At 63.8% G+C, this 23768-nt stretch overlaps 3 protein-coding genes across 5 annotated transcripts; all 3 read right to left on the minus strand.

Moving 5' to 3' along the window:
- Positions 1-996: 996 nt before the first annotated feature.
- RUSC1 (RUN and SH3 domain containing 1) lies at positions 997-8819 on the minus strand. Of its 3 annotated transcripts, none has more exons than XM_064475370.1 (10): positions 8783-8819; positions 6343-8024; positions 5473-5574; positions 4857-4933; positions 4497-4671; positions 4270-4375; positions 4123-4169; positions 2832-3849; positions 2369-2497; positions 997-1696 (listed from the first exon to the last, which is right to left on the minus strand). In XM_064475370.1, exons 2-10 carry the CDS (start codon positions 7949-7951, stop codon positions 1528-1530), a joined length of 3432 nt encoding a protein of 1143 aa, XP_064331440.1. In that variant the 5' UTR covers positions 7952-8024; positions 8783-8819; the 3' UTR covers positions 997-1527. The 3 variants fall into 3 exon arrangements, with proteins under 3 accessions (XP_064331440.1, XP_064331442.1, XP_064331441.1); XM_064475372.1 differs by having other exon boundaries at positions 1536-1691; XM_064475371.1 differs by lacking the exon at positions 997-1696 and adding an exon at positions 1703-2246.
- A 144-nt stretch (positions 8820-8963) lies between these two features.
- FDPS (farnesyl diphosphate synthase) lies at positions 8964-11483 on the minus strand. The gene is made up of 9 exons (XM_064475395.1): positions 11276-11483; positions 11060-11200; positions 10906-10986; positions 10688-10810; positions 10375-10463; positions 10034-10106; positions 9826-9903; positions 9615-9749; positions 8964-9376 (listed from the first exon to the last, which is right to left on the minus strand). The coding sequence occupies exons 1-9, from the start codon at positions 11411-11413 to the stop codon at positions 9176-9178; spliced, it is 1059 nt and encodes a 352-aa protein (XP_064331465.1). The 5' UTR covers positions 11414-11483; the 3' UTR covers positions 8964-9175.
- Positions 11484-13436: 1953 nt separating this feature from the next.
- On the minus strand, positions 13437-23644 carry HCN3 (hyperpolarization activated cyclic nucleotide gated potassium channel 3). The gene is made up of 8 exons (XM_064475374.1): positions 23042-23644; positions 20043-20472; positions 19727-19888; positions 19015-19233; positions 18401-18547; positions 18058-18298; positions 17269-17433; positions 13437-16780 (listed from the first exon to the last, which is right to left on the minus strand). The coding sequence occupies exons 1-8, from the start codon at positions 23359-23361 to the stop codon at positions 15636-15638; spliced, it is 2829 nt and encodes a 942-aa protein (XP_064331444.1). The 5' UTR covers positions 23362-23644; the 3' UTR covers positions 13437-15635.
- Between the last annotated feature and the right edge of the window lie 124 nt (positions 23645-23768).

A 23768-nucleotide genomic window follows, 5' to 3' on the forward strand; every position in this document is an offset into this window, starting at 1 on the left:
AAGCTTGTCGGGTTTAAAGGTCCTCTGGCTCAGAAGTGGTTGTGGGCACAAGTTTGGTAGCTGCGTCACCCAGGTATGAAATAGCCTTTTGATGACCCTCCTTTCATGTAACCTGACTTTTTTTCTTTTTCCATGCCCTAGCCTCATCAAACCGCCATGCTTGACCCATACACTTGTCTTCCTCTTAAACTAAGGGTGCCAAGCCAAGGATTTCTTTTTAATTAAAAAAACCAGGTTGAAGTACCACTTGTATTCAGCACCTGCTGGCTTGACCCCCCCTCCCCCCCCATTTTGAAGTCCAGGGGCAGCTGTGGAATCCAATCAGGGCTTCCTAAGGCAAGCCAAGTGCCATGCCAATTAAGCTTCACCGTCCCTTGTCTGCGAGTCAAAATTCCAGAGAAAGAGAAACACAAACGAGACCAGACTGAAAAGTGAGCAGCTTTAGCCACAAAGCCGAACACGGCGCATCAGCTGAGGCACGGTCTCCTTTGCCACTGAAACAGTGGCACTTAGAAGGATGAAGCATGGTTTTTTTGGTATGAAATCTTGTTAAAAAAACCACAACCAAAAAAAAAAAAAAGCCATCCAGCACTGACTGAAATCCTGTGACTCAGTAAAAAGATTAGTTTTAATTTAACAGACAACCCAACATATCCCTTTACTAGTGCCGTGCAGCTCCCATCGTGTGGGGCTGGTTATCAACAAGCCAGAGTGACACAAACACTCCCGGGGCTATTTCTGGCTGCTGCTGCTGCTTCCCACACCTCGTAGGACCCTGGGCCCTTCCTGCCAGGGCCCGCCTTCGTACTGGGCTCCGCGGCTGTTATCTGACATTGCTACGTGGAGCACCGGCACAGCCCCGCCGCGCGCTGGCTTTGCCTGCAAGAGCATTTACTCACCGAAGAGCCAGCGCCAGGCCAGGCTACCCCTGCGGGGATGGGCCACGTGGCCGTTTCCAGCTCCCCCCAGCTGCAATGAGCCATTCACACACACAGACACGTGAGTCACAACCTTTATTTCCAGCTTTTTCGCACCCCCCACCCCGGAATAAGCTCGTTCCTGTGGTTACAAGTATTTACAGAGTGCTGGGACTGCGCACAGGTGGCCTTGGCCACCAGCCCCAGCCACGGGGCGAAGCAGGGCACTTGGAGGTGGCAGTGGTGGCAGGACACAACGGCACAGAGACGACACACAGAACTGTGAGCGCCACGCAGGGACAGGGTCCTCCCCTGCCCTGGCACAGGCGTGGGCAGCAACTGAGGAAACACGAGTGAGAGCAGGTCCCAAACGGGGGCCACAGCGAAGTGCCAGCAGCTCTGCAGGGCCATGCGCAGCGGTGGCTCACGGGACGCACCCACAGCAGGTGGTAACGTCATGCGAACAAGCAGCAGCAACGGGCACCAGGGCAGGGTCCCCTGCAGAACCGCCGGCCCCGAAGGTGGTGAAGAAGTGGCAGGAGATGGTCCTTCCTGGAAATGACACCTGCTTCGGCAAGCTCAGCTGCTTCCTCAGATCTCCTCCGCCTCCTCACAAAATCAGGGATGTGTAGCTGACAGGAACTAGGCCAGTGCTGTTTCCATGGCAGCAGTGGATCCAGTCTTCATCCACAGTGGAGAGCAGCTGCAGGATGTCCCCTTTTTGGAAGCTCAGGTGACCGTCAGCAGTGCCTGTGTGATCACACAGCGCCCGAACTGCCCTGCACAACAAGCGCCATCAGGGATCCATCTCCCCAGGGGATCCCGGGTAACACTGAGAGAAGCTTCCACAGGACTCAGGAGAGGTTTTGATGCTCATGTATGGAGCCAGTGACAGCCCCCACCCTCACCCCCACCTCCTCCCAGGGAAAGATGCCATCTGACCGACTTGGCTGAGAAGCCCCATCACAAAACCAGCAGCAGCGTGTGAGGTCAGCGCCAGTGAGGACTGGGGAGGAGGGAGACGGCCGAATGTGATGTGGGACGGCCACCCGCCCTCCCTGCTCGCTCGGACAGACGCTGCACAAGCACAGACAAACCACTACAGCTTTTTTTTCCTGACCTGCCACATAGCTGCCCCGACAAGCTGCTATAAATCCACAAAGCACAAGAGAAAGAAAATGTTCAAAATTCCCCCCCGAAGTGTTTGGGGAGAACAACTGATCACAGCTAGGCAGACACACAGTTCACCCAAAGCTCAGCGGGGACAGGGAATCGCCGAGGGAGCAGTCAACGTGCAAGGTAGCAACAAGGAGCGGTGTAAGCCTTTCCCTAGAAAGGTGTGTGGGATAAGCAGACCATGGGAACAGCCCCTGCTGCCCCCCACCCCTGCACCAAAAAAAAAAGCCTACCACCAGCTTTTCAGCCTCAAAGACTACAGTGCCCTGCATCACCTGTGGGTCTGGGGCACACTGGATGCATTCCCCTCCGGCTCTTCTTGATCACAGGTCTTCTCAGACGCCAGCCCCTTCACCATCATGGCCAGGACACGTGTGCTGGGGGACAGCCAGCTAGAGGGTCTCCTGCCACAACAAAAAGGAAGCCACAGGCTTGTCTGGGAAGCCTTTTCCTGCTCAGAAAACTTCTGGCAGTCTGGGAGCTGACAGAGGCTCTATCAAGCACCAGTGAACCTCCACCGTGAGCTCCTGCTGCTCTAAAGGACTGAGGCAATGTGACGGCAGCAGCACCTGGGACACGCGCTAATCCCCTGGGCACAGCACAACAGCCCAGGAGCACCGCCTGGATAATGGGCAGCACAAGGCACCCCGTGAGGCCAGGAAACCCCAAGCCTGAGAGAAAAACACCTCCTCAGCACATGCCACTTCCCCCACCCTGCCTGCCCAAGCCGGGTCTTACCTGGACCTAGCTGAGACGGTGTCAGGACTGGGAGGGAAGCTCCTGGCAGAGGGGCTGGTGGCTCCAAAGAGCCGGCCCAGCCAGCTGCCCTTGTCAGGACACAGAGGACCCCCAGCCTCCGTGTCAGAAGGGGCTGCCCCGTTCCTATTCGCACGAGGCTCTGGGGAAGCACCCAGGAGTTTCTCTCCAGAAGCAGGATCATCTGGTTTGGTGGGTGCTCCAGCTCCAGCGGGCAGGATGAGGTCTTCAGGGGAAGAGGTTGCAGAGGTGTCAGCACTGCTGCTGGACTTTGGACTGGAGAGTTCTGGGGCAGCTTTGGTCTGAAGGAGCTGCAGCTCCGTGCCTCTAGGCTCATTCACAGATCCGTGGGGTCGCGCAGCCTGGCCAGGGCTGGAATCCCCCGCCGCCGTCCGCAGCCTTGTCCACCAGATGAAGGGGAACTTTTCCTTGCTAGGAGCAGCATAAACCCTGGAGGCCTGGCTCAGCTGGCCCCACCAGCCACTGAGGCCAGCCCCGGTGTCCCGAGGGCCTTCCTCAGGCCTGTGGATCTCTGGGGAGCTGTCAGCTCCCAGGAAAGTGCGACTGAGCTGGTCCCCCCACCGCAGCACGTGCTGGAAGGTCTGCTGCAGGGCAGCCCCCACCTGGGGGCCAGGGACCAGCCCGCGCACAGCTGCCTGGGACCTTGTGCTGTCCTCTGCATCGGCTGCCCTCCCCAGGCTATCAGGGGGGATCTCATCTTCCAGGCTTGCCCCTGCAGCAGTGCTTTGGCCCTCCAGAGAAGGCTGCACAGCCCCCCGAGCCTGAGCGGCGTGATGGGCAGGGGACAGGGATGACTCCAGCCGACAGGACAAGGGTCTTACATCGACGGAGAGGTGGTGGTGTTCAAAGAGCAGATCAAGATGGAAAGTCAGCACTGAGAGGGGCTGGATGAGCAGCAGCAGTTCATCAGCGAGGTGAGGAAGAGGGCCTTGACTCAGGGCGAAGAAGGCCATGGGTGAATACAGCATGGAGATTACACCTATGAGATATGGACAGTGCTGGACAGCTGCAAAATGACCTGCCTTTGCCCACGCACCCTCCCGGGGCCAGCTGGTCCATCCTAGCAGGTCCAAATGATGCTCCAAATTGTCTGCCTGACTGCCCTCATCCAGTACAACAGCCACAGAAAACAATACCCTTGGTCCACTATGGAAATCGCAGCCAAGCATTGTGGGTGGAACAAGTATGGGATTATCACCCTGGCAAGCAGGAGAGGACTTGGGTGGGGAGTTTCTGGGCACTGTGTCCTTACCTGGGCTCTTCTGCAGGTGAGAGATCCACAGCTCCAGCTGCTTAATGCTAAACAAGACAAAGGGAACCCAAGTGAGAGCTCTTGGGACTCTGCTCCAACCTGCCATCACGGCAAGGACAGCCTGGGCCATCAAGGGCCAATACTCACTTCAAAAGGCCGAGGATAAAGGCATGAAACTTCTGCCTGGTGCTGTTGAGAGGGGCCAGCCCAGCCACGTGCCAGCACAGGGAGTAGAGAGAGCGGGTGTTGGGGCCTGTAGAATACACGACACAGTCTCTGGGGACACATCCTTCCCCAGCCCGGGCTGCAAAAGGACTCCAGGCACCTTGAGATGCTGATCCCAACATCTCCAGGAGCATGTTCCTCACACCCACCTGTCTTCACAGAGGCTTCCACCACACTCCAGGGGGAATTTTTCCTCTGGCCTGTGATAACATCCTTCTGGAATGGCTTCAGCCCATCCTCCACCAAGGCGTAAAGCGCAGGGCAGAGGGTGTGCAGCAGCAGGTAACCCACATCTGGGCTGAGCCGGCTGTCTCCCAGCTGGGCCTGAAGTAGGGAGGCACGAGGAGGGGAGAGGGAGGGAAACAGCAGCACCTAACCCTGAGCCTGCAGGGACGGAAGGGTGGGATCCTCCCCCTGGAGCTCCCAAAGCCCCTCCTGCCAAAGCCTGCATGGCCTGCCCTCGCTCTTGCCCACCCCAGCCCGGTCAGGGCCTCAGCCCAGACCCTCACCTTCTGCACCAGGTTCCGCGCGGTGCTGAAGTGGGCGATAATCTTATCCACAGCGGTGCTGACGGCGATCAGCAGGGCTGTTGGCCAACAGAAAGGAGGATGTTCAGCACGGCACCCGACCCCCACCGCCACTGCAGGGCCTGCCTCGGCCCAGCAGCAGCACGCAGCCGGCGGGGCACCAGCCACGGCTGCAGCGAGGAGCAGCTCTGGCCATCAAGGCCTGGAGGAGCCAGCGAGGAGCGCACGGACGCCAGGACGGCCCAGGGTAACGGAGCATCCCAGGCTGTTGCCATGGGAAGCCGTTGCTGCCGGGTGCGGGGATGGAGGACCCGCCGTTCCCAAGGGGACGAGGCCAGGAGGGAGGCGGGGGCTGGAGACCCTCCAGGTGTTCGCAGGATGCCGGGACAGCCCCACCCCCGTTCTCCGGCTCGACAGCACCATCTGCCGAGAGGCGGGCAGGGCCGGGCCCGCCGCCCCCCACCTCTGGGCCGAGCCCCTCGCACCTCCCCAGGCCCCTGGGGGTCTCCGTCCCCCTGCCCCAGCCCTGTCACACCGCTGCCGCCCCCCGGAGCCGGCTCCGAGCGCGGCGGCGGGGCTGGCGCCGTGGGGCCGTTACCTTTCTTCTGCTCCCCGCGGGGGCGGCGGGCTCCCTCCGTGCTTCCCCCGCCAGGCCGGGCTGCGCCCGGGGCGGCTCCGGCGGCGGACGGCGAGGGCCTGGCTGGAGAGAGGGGGGCGGCGGGATGAGGCGCAGCCCGCGGGGCCTCGCCGGGCTCCCCCGCGGCGCTGCGAGGGGGCGGCGGGGCCGGCGCGGGGGAAGCGGGGCCCGGGGCCGCCCGCCGGGCCCGGGCGCTGCTGCCGCGGGAGGCCCAGGCCGCGCCCGCCGCCAGGAGCCTGCGCGGCCGCCCCGGGCCCACTCACCGCGGGCGGCGCCGGGGCCGGCCGGGTCGCGGTCGCCCATGGAGCCGGAGGGCCGCGGCGGGCGGAGCGGGCCGGGCCCCGCGGGCCGGGCGGCGGGGAAGGACCGGGAAGAGGAAGGGCCCGGAGGGAGCCCGCGGGCCGGGCGGCGGCGGCGGCAGGGCGGGGTGAGGAGGTGCCGCCGCGGCGGGGCCCGCCCGGCCCCAGGCAGCCGGGAAGGGCCGGGGCCGCCCGGGGGACGCAGCCCCGGCACCTCGCGGGCCGCCCGTCCGAGCCCAGCCGGAGGCGTGGAGGGGCGAGGAGTGGGGGAGAAGCGGCGGCCCCTCAGCCCTGCCCGGCACAGGGCGGTGGAAGGGCACGGAAACCATTCCGCTAGCCAGGAGCAGGCCAGCGCGGCGTGCAGCTGCAACACGCACCCCCCACCTTGGCAGCCGGCCCACCGCCCCCCAAAGTCCTGCAGCCCCACGATGTGGCCACTGCGCCAGAGCCTGTAGCTCCCCTGTGCCCCGCTCAGTCCCCTAAAGGGTGACACCCCTGCACCCAGCCCAGAAGAGGGGACCCAAATTCTTACCCTCCTTGCAGGTCTCGTCTCCTCTCTCAACCGTCCCTGGCACCCAGGTGTCCCCACCAGGGCCGCCAAGCCTCCAAACCAGGGTGTCATTATCACAACCGGAGCCCAGCCCCTTCTCTCCTGGGAGGCAGCTTTGCAGTGGAAGCCCCCCTTCCTCCGCGTCCACTGGCTGTCCCTCGGCAATGGGCTGCAGTCCTGGCCGGGATCTCCGCCTCTTCAGCTGGTAGCTTTCCATAGGGGCCAGCATGTGTCCGCCCAGAGGCACAGGTGGCATCCAGCCTGAGCCGTCACTGCCTATGGCCATCTCAAGGGGTGCAGATGGGTGCTGAGATGCCACCAGCTCTGCCCGCTCGCCAGCTGGCTGGCCCTTAGGCTTGTTGGAAGCACTGCGGTACCGCAGCTCCTTGAATGTGGTCACCTCTCTCTGCCTGGAGCTGGGCGGTTTTGCTGGCCAGTCGTGCTGGAGCTGGGGCTGGGCTGGCTCCTGGCCCATGGCGCTGGAGAGGAGCTCACTGGGGGGCGGCAGCTCTGTGTCAGGTGAGAATACAATCAGCCAGTCGCTCTGGTCAGGCCTGGCCTGGGCAAGAGTAGGCCCAGCAGCGTTCCTCTTCCTCTTCTGGGCAAGCTCATGGAAGGAGGTGATGGTCTTCTTGCCCGCATCTCTGCAAAGGTCACCTGAGCTGGGCTTTGGCTCCTCCAGCTGCGCAGGCAGGAGCGGCTGCTCCGCTCTGTGTGCATTGAGAACCTGCAGTCGTCTCCGGGGTCGGGGGGGCACAGGCGGGGGGATGCTGCCAGCCCGGGGCCGTGGCTCGGGAGCGCTGCTTGGACTGGGATCCCATGCCCGATCACAGGCCACGCCTGGTCTGCGTCCTGGTGCAGGCGGTGCCGGAGGCGCGGCATCAGGGTTGGGGAGGGAGTTGCAGTTAGGGTCTAGGGTGGCACAGATGCTGGTGGTCTCCTGCACCACTGCACTGGGAGAGGTCTCATCACACTGGGAGTCAAGTGAGGTGCTGCTGCAGAGGCTGTCTGGGCTCTCTCCAGCCAGGGCCTCCGATCTCTGGAGCACTGTGGGGTTGAGGTTGGCGTCTCTTCCATCACACATCCTACTGCGGTCAGCCAACAGCTGGCCATCCTGGGCATCTTCTATGGGAATAATGGTGGGCTGATTTTCAGGGGATTGGGACTCTTCTCTGGAGAACACCTTGCAGTACACAGAGACCGGGGAGTCATCCAAGCTGAAATCTGAGCAGCTGCTGACAGAGGAGGACGAGGAAGCCAGATCACAAGGGGGATCACAAGGGGAAGCCACCTCCTCCCCAGCATGCAGGTAGGGAAAATCGTCTTGAGCTGCCTGGTTCTGGAGACCCAACGTCACTGGCTGCTGAGTGTGGGACTCGCAACACCGGCATTTCAAAGAGGGATTGTTGGAATTGGCATCCACTTGCTCACAGTTCTTGGGGCAGTCGCTACAGCCAGTCTGGTCTTCTCCACCCATGGAGACAGAGGTTTCTTGGAGCTCCGGGTGCCGGGAGAGGTGCAGCCCCAGGGAGATGTGCTGCAGATGGATGTGGTTGAGGTTGCACAGCAGGCCTTTCTTTGGAGCCAGCATGCTGCTGCCTCACTGGTAGTGCCGGGGCTCCTCAGAGAGGCCCACACCTCCTCTTTTCAGACCATCCAGCTCCCTGCAAACAACAAATGCCCTTTCAGTCAGCAGGGGAGAACACGGCAGCACAAACCTGGAGAGGAACAGACAGGGTGAGAGGGAGGGTGGTGACCTTGCAGCAGCCACTGAGCAGGGAAGGGCCAGCTGCAGGGGACCAGCACGAGGGCCTGTGGGTTCAGAGGCAGGAATGCACCCAGGGGAGAGGGGCTGCCCCACAGCACCCCACTGAGCTTGGGCCTGTCTGGCCGGGTGGGGGCTGCAGCCGGTAGCTGGGATCCCAGCAGCTGATCCCTGGAGCACAACCTGAGCGTGGTCTAAGGAAGCTCTGGCTGGTCCAGGCGTCTGCAGCAGCAGGGCTGAATCCCTCTGACAGGTCTCAGCAGCCAGGAGCATCTCAGGGATGCCGTCAAGGAGAAAACGCCCTTGGAAACCTCCGCCCGGGAGCTCCCGGCCGAGCGAGGGTGGCACAGCCGGCGCTCTCAGCCCAGGCCCGGCCAGCCGGGGGCGAGGAGACGCCCGGCCTCAGGACCAGCCCGCAGACCTGGCAGCCGCTGCATCCCGCCCACGGCCCGGCCCTTCCCCGGCCTCGGGGCCAGCTCCGGCCCCGGGCATCCACCGGCGGCCCCGGGCGGGGGACCGGCGCCTCGGCCCCCAGGCAGACGGCTCCGCCCCGACCCCGAGCATCCACCGGCCCCGGAGGCCCACCGGGCGCCCCGGCCGCCGCCCGAGGCCAGCCGTGCCCCCGCGGAGCCCCCGGCCCGGCCCAGCCCCGCTCACCTCGTCGCGCTGCGGCGGCGAATGCGGCTGGCGGGAGGGAGGGAGGAGCCGAGCGCCGCCACCGCCCCGCCCGGGAGCCGCGGGGGTGGGGCCCCGCTCCGCCCCCCGCGCCCCGCCAGGCGGGAGGCACCGGCGGTGCTGGCAGCCCCCAGCCCCAGCCCACACCAGGCAGCGACACACCCACAGTAACTCGTTTATTGACACAAACAGCGGCAGGTTCTCTGCGAGCCCCCCCAGCACCCGGGCTACAGGCAGCCCCCAGACCCCCGATCCAGGGCAGGAGACCTGGCAGCTGGTGGGGCAGGGGCCAGCTCCAGGCCACTACAGCAAGGGGGGTAAACCCTTCCAGCCCCGCTTTAGCAAAGACTAAGCAGTCCCAAGACAGGCCCATCATCACTTCTGCCGCTTGTAAATCTTCTGAGCTAGGCCAAGAAAGATCTCTTTAGGGAGGCGGCCGCTGTGTTTTTTGATCAGTTCCTGCAGGCGCCGATAGCTGCTGTCCTCATACTCCTGAAAAGCAGCCCTCATGCCCAGAGTCTCGTAGAGCTCCTTCACCTTTGCCACCTTCTCAGGCTCCTTACAGCCATAGTTCTCCTGGGAAAACACCAGAACAAGTCAGGCTGAGGTCTTGCTCTGAAGGAGCAGCTGTAGAGTGGCTGTGCAGCAGGAGTAACCACCCACACCCACCACACCTTCTCCCAGGCAGGTAGCAGCACAGCACAGCTGCACAGGGCTTGTCAAGTTAGGGCGTTAGGGCGCTACACTCCCTCCACAGCCCGTCCTCAGGGAGGCAGCCCACACACCACCTCTCCCCCCCTCTTCAGGGGGTTACCTCCAGGATCTGCCTCTGCTCTGGCGTGACCCGACGCAGACACTCCACCACCAGCCAGCTGCACTTATTGTCCTGGATATCTGTGCCAACCTTTCCCATGAGCTCCGGGTCCCCGAAGCAGTCCAGGTAATCATCCTGTACAAAGGTGGAAACACATGAGCACGACAACCAGCATCTTACGAGCACTGAGGGATGGGGAGCCACCTCCTACCTGAATCTGAAAGAATTCACCCATCTCCAGCAAGATCGCTTTGGCATTGTCATGCTCCTCCTTACTGTCAATACCAGTCTAAGAGGGGGAAAAAAGGAATAAAGCCTTCCAGTACCTGCCTTCCACCCACCTCCCAAACCCCCTGCCCTCCTCGACAGCCTCATACTGAGGGTTAGGTCCCTCCCGAGACAGTTTCCATAAAACTCACCATGTACATGGCAGCGGCCACGGGCAGGTAGAAGGAATAAAATGCTGTCTTATACTTAACAATCGCCTTATACCTGTGGCAGAGGAACCACACTCAGTGACAAAGCCTAGGCCTTCCCCTCCCACCAGGGCTCTGCAGATCAGGGCCAGCAGGAGAAAAGCAGCATCTCCCTCCCTCCCAGTTCCCAGGCTCTGACAGCATGAGCAGGACTTGCTCCCTAAAGCCTGGTAGGCGACAGCAGCTTTGCAGCAAGCCAGTTGTCTCTCTTACACAGCCTGGAAGGGACTGCAAGCAAAGCCACCCTACCACAGCTGCGCTGGCAACTCTGTCTTTCTTTTTACCTCTGCTCACTGAAGCGGTTCAAATCCACCTGGGAAACAGGAGCAGTGATGAGGTCCAGCATCTGCCCGAGCTCAGTCTGGTAGGCAGTCTGCAGAGGAAAGAAAGGATTTATTCACACAGTCCCCCAGGAAAGTCTCCACAGCACAGTGAAAATGCCAAGCCCCGTTTGGGCTCCTCTGAGTCTGAAGTGCGTGTCTGGCGAGATGTCCAGGAACTTAAGGAATAGTCTGAGATCCACATACCATCAGACATCCAGAAGCCGCCTAGACCCAAGGTTAGTCTGCAGGAGGGGGGTGCAGGGGCCAAGCTCACCTGCAAGAAAAGCTCCAGCAGGTGCAGATAGTAGGGGCGCTCCCCACAGTACTTCTTCAGCAGCCTGTAGACAGACGACTCGATGAGGAAGGCATCATTGATGGCATCCAGACCGACCCCCTCCTGCACCAGGAGGGCAGGGACATGTCACAAAAGACCCTGACCCCACAGTACCCCCTGTGACCCCCAGCAAACAGGAGCCTCCCCAACACTCTCACCTTCTTGTACCAGCAGAGCTGCCCCCGGCGGGTGAGGGATGCGTCCATGATGTCGTCGGCCACCAGGAAAAAGGCTTGGAACTACGAGAGAGTGGGTCAGGGGGCGTGGGGGATTCCCCACGGGGTCCCCGGCCGCCCCCGGCCCGGCTCTCACCAGCTCGATGCACCAGCCGACGGCCAGGGCGCAGCGGAGGCTCTCCGGGTCCTGCTGCCCCGGGCTCGCCAGCTCCCGGAAGGCGGCCAGCACCGTCAGCCCGCGGTTACACTTCCCGCCCGGCGCGTTGTACTCCAACACCTGCGGGCGGACAGCAGCGGGCAGCGGGCGGCCCCGGGCCCGCACCCCCCCCCCGGCCCCTCGGGCCTTCCTCACCTCCTTCAGCCGCGCCACGGCGTCGCCCACCTCCGGGTGCCCGAGGCCGCCCTCGGTCAGGTCGCGGACGACCTGCGGGAAGAAGCCCATGAACTCCTCCCGCTCAGCCGCCGCCCCCTTCGCCCCGCTACCGCTCATGGTGACCGAGAGCGCGGCCCGCACTCGCCGCCGGAGCCCCGGCGGCCTTTAAAGGCGCTCCGCCCCGCCGGGGCGCCGGGCGCGGGGCTCGCCGGGGCGCGTAGTCCGGAGGCGCGGGGGCCGCCGGCGCCTCGCGGCCGCCCGACTACAACCCCCGGCATGCCCCGCGCGGGGGGCGGAGCCAGCCGCCGGCCGTGGCTGGCGCCCGCGCTCATTAGCCCGCTCCATCGCATGAGGATGAGCCCAAGGCGGCTGAGCCAGTAGGAGCGCGGGGAGGGCGGGACCGAGCCGGCCGATTGGTGGAGGGGGGAATGGAGCGAGAGCCCAGCCGGGGGCGCGCGGCGCAGCCGGGGGCGCGGGGCGGGTGCGGGGCAGGGGGGTTGTGCGGGGCAGCTGGGGGGTGCAAGCGGTTGTGAGGGGGTGGGGTGTAGGACTGCAGTACAGAGGTGGGGCGCAGGGATGCCGTGCAGTGCAGCTGTGGGGTGTAGGTGTTGGGGGGGGGATGCCGCGCAGGTGGGGTGCGCTGCACACCTTTGCACGCAGGCTGCACCCGGGTGCCGCGGGGAGGTTCGGCTTCCCATCCCCCTCATGGCCGTCACCCAGCCTGGCCGAGGGGTCGCCGGGTGGGCCCAGGCCTGCGGTGCCACCCTTCCTGCACGGTGCCCCAAGGGACACGGCCAGCGCTGGCCCTGCAGCTCCCTCCCAGGCGCCCGCGCCGCTGATTGGCAATCTCCTGCTCACCCGCCGTAATCCTCTGATCTCCACTAAGCCCGGTTTAATCAATCTCTGCCTTGTTACCTGCTAAACCCCAACCCGCCGTTGCCGCAGCCGGGGGCACGGGGACTTGGGGCAGAGCTGCCCTGCCGCACCGCTGCGTGGCCTTGCAGAGCTGGGGCCGGGCTGCTGGCAGCGACACGGGGCTCTGCCCTCGCCGGGGCAGGCAGTGGGGCTCTGCCTTGCCCTGGGACACAGTGGGAGCCAGGAGGACCCTTTGCCTCCTCTCCAGCCTAGCAGCGTTGGCTGCCCAAGCAGCCCAGCCCTGCAGATGCTGCATAAATCATGGCTGGGCATAAGACACACAGGCTGGAATTGTGGTTCCAAGAAAACGCTCTTTTCGCTTCCAGCAGCCTCGGCATGCTCTGCGGAGCGGCTCACTGGCTAGGCACAGCCAGGCCCGGGCACTGACAGTGCAGCCTGGCCCTCCAGCAGCACGCTGGGGCAGGGGACTGTTAGCCTACGTGCACTCTTAATCAGGCTGGCTTCAGTGTAATCTGAAATAATCAAATTAGAAAGAAACCGCTAATCAGCTCTGATCTCATCGTGTGCCACAGAGCCTAATTCTTGCTGATGGTGGGGCTGCCACCAGCATCCTGCAGGCAGGGGCCACCCCGGTGACGCGGCCCCGCAGCGGGGCTGCCGTAGGAAGAGGCGCAGGGCACCGCAGGGCAGCTGCCTGTGTTCGCGCCCTGCCCGCGCTGTGCTGATGGTGCCGCAGCAGGGTGTGGGGGCTGCCGGGGAGGGGTGCAGGCAGAGCAAAGCTGTGACCCAGACCTGCGCCAGGTGCGCTGGCAGCACCGCGTGGGGCTGTGTGCCGCAAATGCCCCAGCTTCTGCGGCTCAGGCACCCCAGCCCATCTCATGCTGCATGACCTTCATTTAATCTAGTTAATGCCCAGAGTCTGCTCTGCAATTAGGCGCTACCAAACCTCCCCCTCCCCCCAGGTTAATAAACAGAAGGGAGATGGAAGGGGAAAATAATCAAAGATTAAACATTAATCTCCCCAGGGCCTAACGGAACGGGGGTGGGCAGGAGGGGACCTGCTGCCTTTGGGCTCCCACTGTGCTGCTCAGGTCTGTGGGGCCAGGGAGAGGCCCCTCACCAGGCACCCAAGGATGCTCTGGCTGCTCCTGGCTCCAGGGAGGGCTTTTGAGTAGGAAGGGGACTGCGGCATCCCCCCCCCCCCATCCTCACGGGCAGGGCGCTGGGGGTGCAGGTGAGCAGCACCAAAGGAGGCTCCCCCAGACCAGCTCAGAATCTCTCTTTATTATTTAAATCCATTATGTACAACAACCAAAAATAAAAAAACGCTTTTAAATTCTCTGCGATATGAAAACTACAAGCTCTGTACATCAACTGCCGTGAGTGCAAGAGTGAAGGATCATGGTCTTTGGTGGCTAGACTTGCGCCCACGCACGCCGCAGAGACACACACGTGCACGGCCAGCACCCCCGGCCCCTCCAGCCGCCCCTCTTGCCTCCCCACCAGGACAGGGCGCTGGCGCCACGAGCTGACACAGCTCATGACAGGGGTCCACCGCGGCGGTGACTGGAGCACAGGGTGGCTCTGGCTCCTGGCACGGGGCTGTGGCATGGGGAGGGTGCACCGGCGGTGCAGGCAGCAGAAGCGGAGCCATGCTCAGTGCTGTCTGGGCTGGCCCGCGTGCTCTGTGGGGGACACCTAGGATGACCGCTAAAACAACTACATCACGCAGTGTAAACACAGCCTGGGTATGTCTGACTATGTGGCCCGGCTGCAGACCCCTTCCTGAGGGGCTGCTGGGGAGACACTGACCATGGGGATGGAGTGGGATGGGGGTGGGGGTGGGGAAGGGGAGTTGAAGTCCGTGAAAAAAAGGCAGTGCTGGATATCCCCTCCAACGGACACACTGACGGGATTCCTGCCAGGCTGCTGTGCCCCGCAGGCTGGGCTCCCCGCGCAGTGCTGCGGTCCGGACTGGTCCCGACGTCCCAAAACACGAGGGGGGAGAACTGAAGACCTCACTTCAAGAAGTACCGTGTGGAACAAGACCCTCGCCCACTGCACCAGGGGTTTGGCAGGCCCTGCTTGGCAGCAGCCAGGCTCTGGAGCACGACTACAAGCCATGGTTCCTGACTCCAGTAGTGGGAAGCAGCTTGCGCAGCGCAGCAGGGTCGGGAAGGGACACTACTCTAACCAGGACTGTTAACACAGTTGGCCCAAAGCGACACTGTAAGCAGAGCTCAGCTGCTCAGCAGAGCCACAACTCAAACACACATTGCTGACTACTGGCTCTGGAGGGGTGATGTGGGTTGACTGCGGAGACGCCAGGCCCCTGCCCTCCCGCGTGGAGACCCAGGAGGGTGAGGGGAGGCAGCCCCGTGGCCCCACATGTCACCCAGGCGCTGCCCGGGGTTGACAACTCTTCATGACACCCTTTTTCTCGCTGCAGCGCTGGTGACCGGTGTCTCCAGGCAGTCTGGAAACGGGACCGCAGCACAGGGCGGGGGGGAGCAGAGCCTGGGCTCAGCACCCTCCCAGGAGCTGCAGACAGGTCCCCCCACAGGCAGCCCCCCTGCCGGAGCATGGCGAAGGTCCAGGCCACAGCACCCAGGTGTAGGGGCAGAGCCCTGCCTGGTGGCACACCCCAACCCCACGGGGACCCAGCATCTCCGAGGCAAGATGCCCCCCGAAGTTGGGGAGAGGCACGCAGGGGCCTCTCAGTGGGAGACCCATCTGCCCCCAGCTCCACCGCTTGGCACTCGTCACACCAGGGGGGCCCTGACCGGGACCCCCAGGTCCTGCCACTGTGCCCCAAGGGAGATCCTGCAATGGGCTCCAGCCCCCTCACTCTGTGCTCGGCAGTGGGCCCTAGTGGGGCTGCCTCTCCCTCCTCTCCCAAAAAGTGAAGGCGCTGGGCAGAGCCTTCCCAGGATCATGGTGAGCATGTGGAGCCTGCTGCAGCGAGAGGATGAGGCTGGAGGAGCCGCCAGCACCGGCCTGGCCCCGAGGAGAGGCCGTGGGGGTGTGAGGGCAGAGTGCAGCGGGGCCTGGACCCCAAGGAGCAGTTGCAGGGAGCCGGGCTCCCCAGGGAGGCTGGGTTTGGGTGAGGGCTCTGACCCTTCCCGCTGCCCCCAGGAGGGCAGGGCTCAGGACAGATGGTGATGAAGCAAGGAGGGGAGAGCCCAGGCAGGGTCCCTGCCCTGGGGCAGGCAGCAGAGCCCCCTCCTCATCCAGCCAGTCCAGCTCTGGGGTTGCCCCACACCCATCCCTGCTGTGCCCCCATGCCCGGAGCGGCCAGTCCGCATGCCCGGGCGCTACCTCTCACCTCATCTTCCCTCTGATGCAGCCGAGGCTGGGGGCCTTCGCCAGGTGCTCTGCCTCTCCTGCCGCCTCTGCTCTCCTGCCACAGGTGCAGCTGGGGTGCCCGGGTCCCTCCTGCCTGTGCACGGGTGCCACCGGGAGCTCACATGTTGGACGGGAGTTTGGGCTTCCCTGTTTCCACCTCGGGGCTGAAGGCCACAGAGCCCTTGTGGGAGGGACCTGCTGCCTGCCTGGATGCGGAGACCGGGGACTGCGGGGTGGACGCTCCCGCCACAGAGTGGCTGGCTTGAGCCACTGATCCTGAAGGCATCTGCTGCGGGTGTGCTGGCTGGCCTGGGATCCCCGGACATGGCTTGGCGAGAAGTCCAGCTACCGAGGGAGAGGATCTGCGGGCCAGGTTCCCTGCGGATTTCCTGCCCTGCTGCAGGGAGCTCCCATCAGCTTGCTGGGCCACTTTGTTGGGAAGGGAGGGCTGGGAGGCGGAGAGGAGCCGGACATCCTGGGTGAGCCGCCCCACAGGTAGGCCCTGGATGCTCCTGTGCTTTACCAGCTGCTGCGGCTGCATCAGAAGAGAGATGTGGGAGCCGGTGGCTCGGGACAGGCTGTAGTGTAGTGTTCTGCCCGCTGGCAGTGCCTGCTCTGAGCTGGGGGACGGAGCCCCTGCCGCCTGCTGCAGCAGCGAGGTGGAGACCGAGGCACCCCGGGACTTGGAGAGCTGGGGCTGGGAGCCGGCCAGGGGCTGCTTGGCCGCCGGTGGCAGCTCCCCCTTCTGCGCCGTGCGTGGCAGGGGCTGTGCCCCATGGCTTGGTCTCTGGCCCCCGCTCTCCAGGGGCACCTGGGACTGGACCATGGGGGAGGAAGGCGAACCAGCAGCCGGTGTCTGGAGGTGGGACTGCACCCCTGACGGGGAGCTCACGGAGGAGGGCCGGGAGCCCCCCAGGCTGGGCTGGGACCTGCGCACTTGCTTTGTGAGCAGAGTGGCCTCAGGTGAGAGCGGGCTGGAGATGGAGGAGGGCGGCAGGAAGATGTGAGCCTGCAGGCTGTGCTGGTGAGTCAAGGCAATGGCCACGTTGGTGGTGGCAGCAGCTGTCTGCAGGGGCGCGTGCACCAGTGGCTCCCAGATCACCGGCTTGCTGCTCAGCTCCCGGCCCATTGCCATCTGCTGCAGGTCCTGGATGTTGTGGGCCATGTCCTGGTCATGCTTCATGATCTGCTGGATCATCTCATTGTTCATGGGCCCCGCGCTGTGCTCGGCTCGCTTGCGGAGCAAGATGGAGTTCTTCTTCCCTGGGTGGGAGGCAGCAGTGTCATTGACCCTGGGAGTGCTGGCTCTTGGGGACACCGTGGAGGACAGGGTGGCAGTGGGGAAGGGACAGTAAAACCTCACCAGTGTGCCAAAGGGAAGCAAGACCCTGGGGAGGGTCCAGGCTGGGAGAGGGAGGAGACAAAACAGGAGAGTCTTGGCTCCCCTGGCTCCAGGTTGAGGTTGGGGTCCTGCTTGTCTTCCACAGGTAGGGAGGGGTGAGGACAAGCAGCTGGCCAGCCACAGACAGTGTGTAGGGGGGTGACAGCCCCCTCGGGAAGCCTGTCCTATGGCATTGCCCGTATTTTGCCTGGGAGAAGACAAGGATCCTGGAGGCAGGTTCCTTCCCTGTGCTCCCCCTCATTCTCATTGCTGGGGACCCATGGGGCTGGGGTGCCGTGATCCACAGGGTCCATCATGCTGTTACCCATGGGGCTGGGGTGCCGTGCTGGGCCCAGGGGCTGCTCCTCACCTATGCGGTCCAGCCGGTCCATGGCCACCGTCTCAAAGGCCCTGCGCATCATGGGATACTCCTCCAGCACCTCATTGAAGTTATCCACCGACAAGGAATAGAGGCGGCAGTAGGTGTCTGCTCGCACGCTGGCTGTCCGCCTGCCCCGCGTCAGCAGGCAGATTTCTGCAGGGAGACAGGTTTGGGTGTCAGGATGATGTAGCTGTCCGTCCCCCTCCCAACAGCCTCCCCAGATAATGGCAGCCAGAGTGGGGACAGGACTGCCCGGCACTCCCACAGCCTGCACAGAAATAGAGCATGACTCAGGAGGAGAGACACACCCGGGAGTTCAGACAGCCACGGCCGTGCCCTCGGCCAGACACAGCCTTTTCCTCCCTCCCCAGGCCATGGAGACTTCCCTCGGCATGGTGATATGTTCACCTGGCTTGTTTCTCTCCCAGACCTTTGCTCGTAGCCCATAAACTGGCTCAGGAGCTCTGCTCTAAGTCACCCTTCTCCCCAGCCGGAGGCAGGGTGGGTGGATGCCTCCTCTGCCCAAGCCAGCCAGAATTCAGGGCTCTGACTGCTGGTCTCTGATTCAATCTGCTGGACAAGGTATCCCGTAAGAACAAGAGTGGTGGACTTCTGAGCCCCAGAGCCCAGTGTGAGGTGGATGCCAAGCCTTTGGCACTGGGGCAAGAGGGGATGGGCAGAAGGTGCAGCAGGCAGAAACATCAGGGATGCCTCGGCTCCTGCCCCCTGGCAGCTCTGTCTCCCCTCTGCTCTCCACGTCCCCCAGCCCATCCTTACCCCCAAAGTAGGAGCCATCGGACAGCTTTGTCTCCTTGTTGCCCTTGGTGAGGATGCTGACCACCCCGTGCTGGATGAAGTACATCTTTTTGCCCACAGTGCCCTCGCGGATGATGAAGTCCCCAGGCTGGAAGACCTCAAAGCGCAGCTTGGTCAACATGGCTGTCACAAAGTTGGGATCCGCATTGGCAAACAGGGGCATGTTGGCCACCAGGTTGCGGCAGTTGAAGTTGATGATCTCCTGCGGGGTGAGGAGCAGGTCAGCGGCGACATCGCCGAGCCCGACCCCAGCAAGCACCGACCCCCCTCCCCAAGTCACCAGCACTGGGGGGCCTGCCTGTACCTCTTTGAGTGGCTCACTGAGCTCCCCCAGGATGTTCTCCTCGTCGAACATCTTGCCCTGGTAGCGGTGCTCGTAGTACTCATGGATCCGCTGGCGCGTGTCCCCAGGCAGCTTGTGGAATGACATGTACTGCTCCACTTGCTTGTACTGTGGGAACAAGGCAGAGCCACAAGGGGCTGCGCTGAAACAAGCTGCATCACACCAGAGGCTGGCGGCGCTGCCAGCCAATGCTTTCCCTCTCCTTGGCGGTGAGAAGCAACTGCTGCCAGAGCTGAGATCCAGCCACCCCTGCTCCAGGGCCCTATCCTAAAGGCCACCTCTAAGGTGGAGGGCAAGATCCCTGTGCTCTCAGGGTGCAGAGGGTCCTGGGGCAGAGGTGAGGATGGGGGCCTCACTATGCTAGGGCAAACCCCAGCATCACGAATGGGGCATCTCTATCCACATGGGCAGCCTGACCGAAGTCCCACACCCCCTGGGTGAGTGGCAAGGGCAGAGATCAGGGCAGGAACCTGCAGCGCAGGGCAGGCCATGCTGAGCAAGTTTTGGAGCTGGACCCACTTGTGCCAGGGCTCCTTCCCCCAGTACTCAGGCACTCACTACCCCACCCTGCTGACCTTCTCCTGGTACTGGCGCCGGGACGAGTCCAGCGACTGGATGAGGGCAGTGGCGTGGCCGATGAACATGGCGTAGCAGGTGGCCCCCACGATCATGCTCAGCATCGTGAGCCAGACGTCGGTCATGCCCTCAGGCGCCTGCTGGCCGTAGCCGATGCAGAGCATGTGGCTCATGGCCTTGAACAGGGCATGTGAGTACTGCTTCCCCCAGGAGTCGTTCTGCAGACGAAGGAACAGCAGCGCTGGGGCTCTGTCGGAAGGAGCTGCTGGGTTGAACCCCCCAGATCCCCCCTCCCCAGAGCCAGGGAGTCCAGAGGCCCAGCGAGGAAAAGGTTTCTGACATGTCCAAGCCCAAAGGGCAGAGCTCTGCTCCAGGGGGAGGCATTGGGGACTGTGCAGAGCCCTGAGCCTGCACCAGCCCTTGCTTGAGGCAGGAGGCAGAAGCCCCACTGCCCTGTTCCCTCCCGGAAGGGCATGAGGGATTCCTCTGACTGCTCCAACTCCAGCGGCAGCCAAGGAGGACTGAGATGGGAAGGTGATGCAGAGATTCACTCTGCCCCATCCCATTGCTGTTGCAGGGCTGTGATCAGAGATGCTGCTCCGCAGCACATGGATCCAGGCAGCTCCAGCCTTAGAGTATGAGATGTGTAACCAAATCCTCCCCCGCCCCTGTAGACGCGCAGCTGGCATCGCCCCTTCCTGGGGCACTCACCACCATGTGGTTGATGGAGACCCAGCAGTCCTCGGGGAAGTCTTGCAGCATGGGCACCAGGAACTGGAGGCAGCCGTCCCAGTGACACAGCAGCAGCATCATGCCGATGAGGTTGAAGATTCTCACCACAGCACTGGCCAGGTCGTACGTCATATGGAAGATCTGGGGAAGAGGTGGGAGTGGAGCTGCAGAGAAACTCTTTTCCTAGATCAGCCTTCTGAACCCCTGCCCTCCAGCCAGCCGTACCCCACAGCCAGGGATCCCTGACCTGGCTGTGACCCTGAGCAGGGGCCTTGGACCCCCAAGGGGTTCTCACCTCCTCCCACTGGTGGATGTAGCGGATGAGGCGCGAGAGGCGGAGCAGGCGCAGCAGGCTGAGGATCTTGGTGAAGCGGACGATGCGCAAGGCCCGGGCCGTCTTGTAGACATCAGAATCCACCTGGGTCTCCAGGTCAACGATGAGGAAGATGTAGTCAACCGGGATGGAGGAGATGAAGTCAACCAGGAACCAGCTCTTCAAGTACTTCATTTTGATGGTGTGAGGGTCAAGGATGATCTCCGTGTTGTCCTCCACCACAATGCCTGTCCGGAAGTTCAGCACCAGGTCAGCCAAGAAGAAAGTGTCCGAAAGCACATTGAAAACGATCCAGGGAGGGGTGTTCTCATCCTTGAAGAAGGTGATGCCCACAGGCAGGATGATCAAATTCCCCACCATCAGGAGCAGCATGATGAGGTCCCAGTAAAACCTGCAGGGAGGGAGCGTGGGGGATGGAATGGGGCAGGGAGAAGTGGGGAGAGGCAGGACACAGGCAGTTAGAAAACAAACCCAGGGTCCAACACAATGCGGAGAGACAAGCACTCAGGGCACACACACACGTGCCTGCCCACACATGTGACTAAGACCCTTCTGCTTGGCTGGGATGCATGCAAGTATATATATGTCGAGAGGAGCAATTCTGCACCAGCTCTTGAGGGTCTGGGGGAGCAAACATCACCCTGTGTGTGTAGGATTGCTGTAGCTCAAGGAGTTTGGCCATCGCTCCTCCCTCTCCTCATGGCATGGCAATGCATGCACACATATGCTCCTACCCCAAACCTGATATCTGCCCTGTGGAAAACTCAGGGAGGATGTGGGCTTTGCTCCCCGTCATCCACCAGCTCCCTGCCACCACCCAGACTGGCTTAGCAGGATTTAGAATAAGCTTTGCTGGTTATGCAAACCAAGTGCCAAGCTCCTGAGGCGTCCAAGGGACCTGGGGGCCTGGGAGGCAGTCGGGATTGCATCACAGGCGAGCCAGGCAGCAGCCAAGCAAGGACAGACAAGTGCCATCACCATGAGGAAGGTGGGAAGAACACATCTAGCCCCAGAGGGGCTGCTCACGAGCACTGGGCAGCAGCAACACAGGCCAGGGCCTGCAGGACACCTTGATCCACCTCCTTTTTCTGAGAGGCTTCAGAAGAAAAGCCAGGAGACAGCAGGCAGAGCAGTTGATTAGCATTTGGTTATGCCATGAAATTCAGCATCCCCATTCACATGCAAATGTGGCGGGGATGTTTTCAATCTTCATACAAACGCGTGTAATGCCTTTCTTCAGGAGGCCTGCAATGGCTCCTGCAACAGCTTGGTGGACTCCCAGGCTCCGCACTCAAAGTCCTTACAGGTGCCTGGCAAAGCAAGTACAGCTCCCGCCTTCGTGTGCCCCTGTGAGCCCCGGCCCTGGTTGTGGGTACAGATCTGAATCTCCACAGGTGACCTCAGGGCAACCCTTTGTGCCTCATGGATCCAAACTGGTTTTTGCACATGACAAGAAGCCTGCGGGTGTTTCATACCCTGCATCCTCAGTGGGGTGCAGGCACCAGGCTTTCTGCAGGTGGTGAGGAAGAGGAGGGAGGAGAAGTTGTGGCATCACGGTTGAGGCAAGGGCCCCAGAGCCTGGCAGGAAGAAGAACTGCCCCAGGGCGAGGAGCCTCACACAAATTAGCACTTCCTTGTCCATGGCCAAGGTTTGCTGGGACAGGCAAGGAGATCGCCTCCTGCACCCCAACACTGCCCTGAGAAACGCTGTGCACGGAGCAGGGAAACTGCCTGCCCCCGTAGCTGCCTGAACCCACCGGGAGCACTTGATTCAGATTTAGGCTTAAGCTCTTTAGGGCAGGACCTGTCCTTTACTGTGTCAGGCTGAACGTGCAGGGCCCTGATCTCGGTGGCCTTTATGTATCCCCATAAAGGGATAAACACCGGCGTAATCCCACCAGCTGTCCACCTGCCAGCTCACTTCATGTCACCTTCAGCACAGGGCACTGGCTGCGCAAGCTACTCCTGCCAAGCTCAGGCTCACAAACTTTGGGGCGGCTTTTCCAGGAAAAGGGCTTGGAGGGCTCGCAGCCCTCGGTGTCGTGCTGGAGCAGCGTGGGGGAACTGGCACGCGTGGGAGGTTGGGGCCCAGTGGTGAGGGGAGCTGGCTACAGGTGCCGGGGACCCACAGTGGGTGCCGGCCCTGCTCCAGGGTGCCTCACCAGGCTGGGGACATCGGCTGTGTCACAGCTTACTGCGGGAGATGACTGCCTGGCAGCTTCATCCCCCGTAGAGAAAGCCCACCCTATATGACTCAACATCCCCGTGACACCCAGTTCCTCCCATATCATCTGTCCCTGAGCTCTCCCTGTGATCCCGGTGACACTGCGAGCCAGGCCCGTCCCCTCGCTGGGCGCCCTGCCCTCCTCCAGCGGCTGCCCGGGCTGTGGAGAGGGAGCCCGTGCTGGGCAGGCCCCGTGGGCCCCTCGTGGGGCCCGTGTCCCTGTGGGGACGGCACAGCTCCTCACCGGGCGTGGAAATTAAAAACACCGTCAAGAAGGAGTGGGGGGAAGCTTTGCAAGAAGGCAAAGACAGGACCCGGACTGGGTCAGCGGAGATCCCCGGCTCGGCTGGGCTGCTCCGGCCCAGCGGGAGCCCCAAGGGCCCGGGGGTGCGGGGGCCCGGGGAGGGGCTGAGGCAGATGAAGGCGGTCTGTGCTCGCCGTGGGGCCGGGCACGGGATAACCCGAGGATGAGGAAGGGGCTGGGGCAGCGCGGCCCCAGGGAGGACCGGCCCCGCGGCGGCTTGCCCGGCTGCGGTGGGAAGCCGCGTCCCTCGGGCCCGGTGCGGAGCCCCGGCGCCCGGCACTTGTTGCCCCGACGGCCGCCGGCGGCGGGGCCGGGCCGGGCCGGGCCGGGCGGCGGAGCCGCGCTCAGCACCACGGACAGCGGCGCCGCGCGGGGCCGGGCCGGGGCGGCGGCACCGGGGCGGCGGCCCCGGGGCCGGGGCCCGGGTCCCACCTGAAGTCGCTGTAGGGGTGGATGATCCAGGCGCCGGCCGACTTCACCCGCTGCCGCTCGATCTCCACGGCCCGGTGGCTGCCGAACATGCGCAGCGAGAACTTGTTCACGGCGGGCTGCAGCATGGCCCCGAGCTGCCGCTGCACGAACGTGCCCGCCGCCGCCGCCGCCGCCGCCTCGCCCTCCGCCACGATCTGCTCCGCCGCCGCCGGCGAGGCCGGGGCGACGCCCGCCGCCCCCGCGGGTGCCCCCGCCGCCTCCCCGTCCAGCACCGGCGGCTTCTCCCGCGGCTCGGGGCTCCGGCCCGGCGCCGCGTCCATGCCGCCGCCGCCGCCGCCGCCGCCGCGCCTCACGTTTCCTTCAAACGCCCTTGCCCGGGCGCCCTGCCCGCCGCCCCGCCGCACATGCCCGGCCCCGGGCGGGCGCTCGCTCGCCGCCCCCGGCCGCTCGGTCACCGGCCGCTCTCTCTCGCCGGCGCCCACAGCTCCGCCGGCCGCCTGCCTGTTGCGCACGGCCTGGCGCGGGCGCGGCGGCCGGGCCCCGCCGCCAGCGGGGAGGCGCCGGCGGCACCGGAGCGGCGGCGCGCCGAGCAGCGAAGCCCGGGCGGCGGCGGCGGCGGCGGCGCGGGACCCCGCGGCGGGCGGGGCGGGGCGGGGCGGGGCGGGCGGGGCTCCGAGGGCGACGGCCGGCGCCGCGCCCCGCCCACGGCCCCGCCCACGGCCCCGCC

This window comes from Phalacrocorax carbo, chromosome 28 (assembly GCF_963921805.1).
Source record: "Phalacrocorax carbo chromosome 28, bPhaCar2.1, whole genome shotgun sequence".
Taxonomy (NCBI): Eukaryota; Metazoa; Chordata; class Aves; order Suliformes; family Phalacrocoracidae; genus Phalacrocorax; species Phalacrocorax carbo.

Coding starts and splice junctions, on each gene's coding strand:
- RUSC1 (XM_064475370.1), bottom strand. CDS start 7,951: ATGCTGGCTCCAAAGAAAGGCCTGCTGTGCAACCTCAACCACATCCAT. Junction 5,575..6,342: donor AGACGAGACCTGCAAGGAGG/GTAAGAATTTGG, acceptor CCCTCTCTCCAG/CCAGGCCCTCGCCGTCCGCC. Junction 4,170..4,269: donor TTTATCCTCGGCCTTTTGAA/GTGAGTATTGGC, acceptor TGTCTTGTTTAG/CATTAAGCAGCTGGAGCTGT.
- FDPS (XM_064475395.1), bottom strand. CDS start 11,413: ATGAGCGGTAGCGGGGCGAAGGGGGCGGCGGCTGAGCGGGAGGAGTTC. Junction 10,987..11,059: donor TCGGCTGGTGCATCGAGCTG/GTGAGAGCCGGG, acceptor ACTCTCTCGTAG/TTCCAAGCCTTTTTCCTGGT. Junction 10,107..10,374: donor AACCGCTTCAGTGAGCAGAG/GTAAAAAGAAAG, acceptor CCTCTGCCACAG/GTATAAGGCGATTGTTAAGT.
- HCN3 (XM_064475374.1), bottom strand. CDS start 23,361: ATGGACGCGGCGCCGGGCCGGAGCCCCGAGCCGCGGGAGAAGCCGCCG. Junction 19,889..20,042: donor ACATCCACCAGTGGGAGGAG/GTGAGAACCCCT, acceptor CCTCTTCCCCAG/ATCTTCCATATGACGTACGA. Junction 18,548..19,014: donor GGCGCCAGTACCAGGAGAAG/GTCAGCAGGGTG, acceptor TTGTTCCCACAG/TACAAGCAAGTGGAGCAGTA.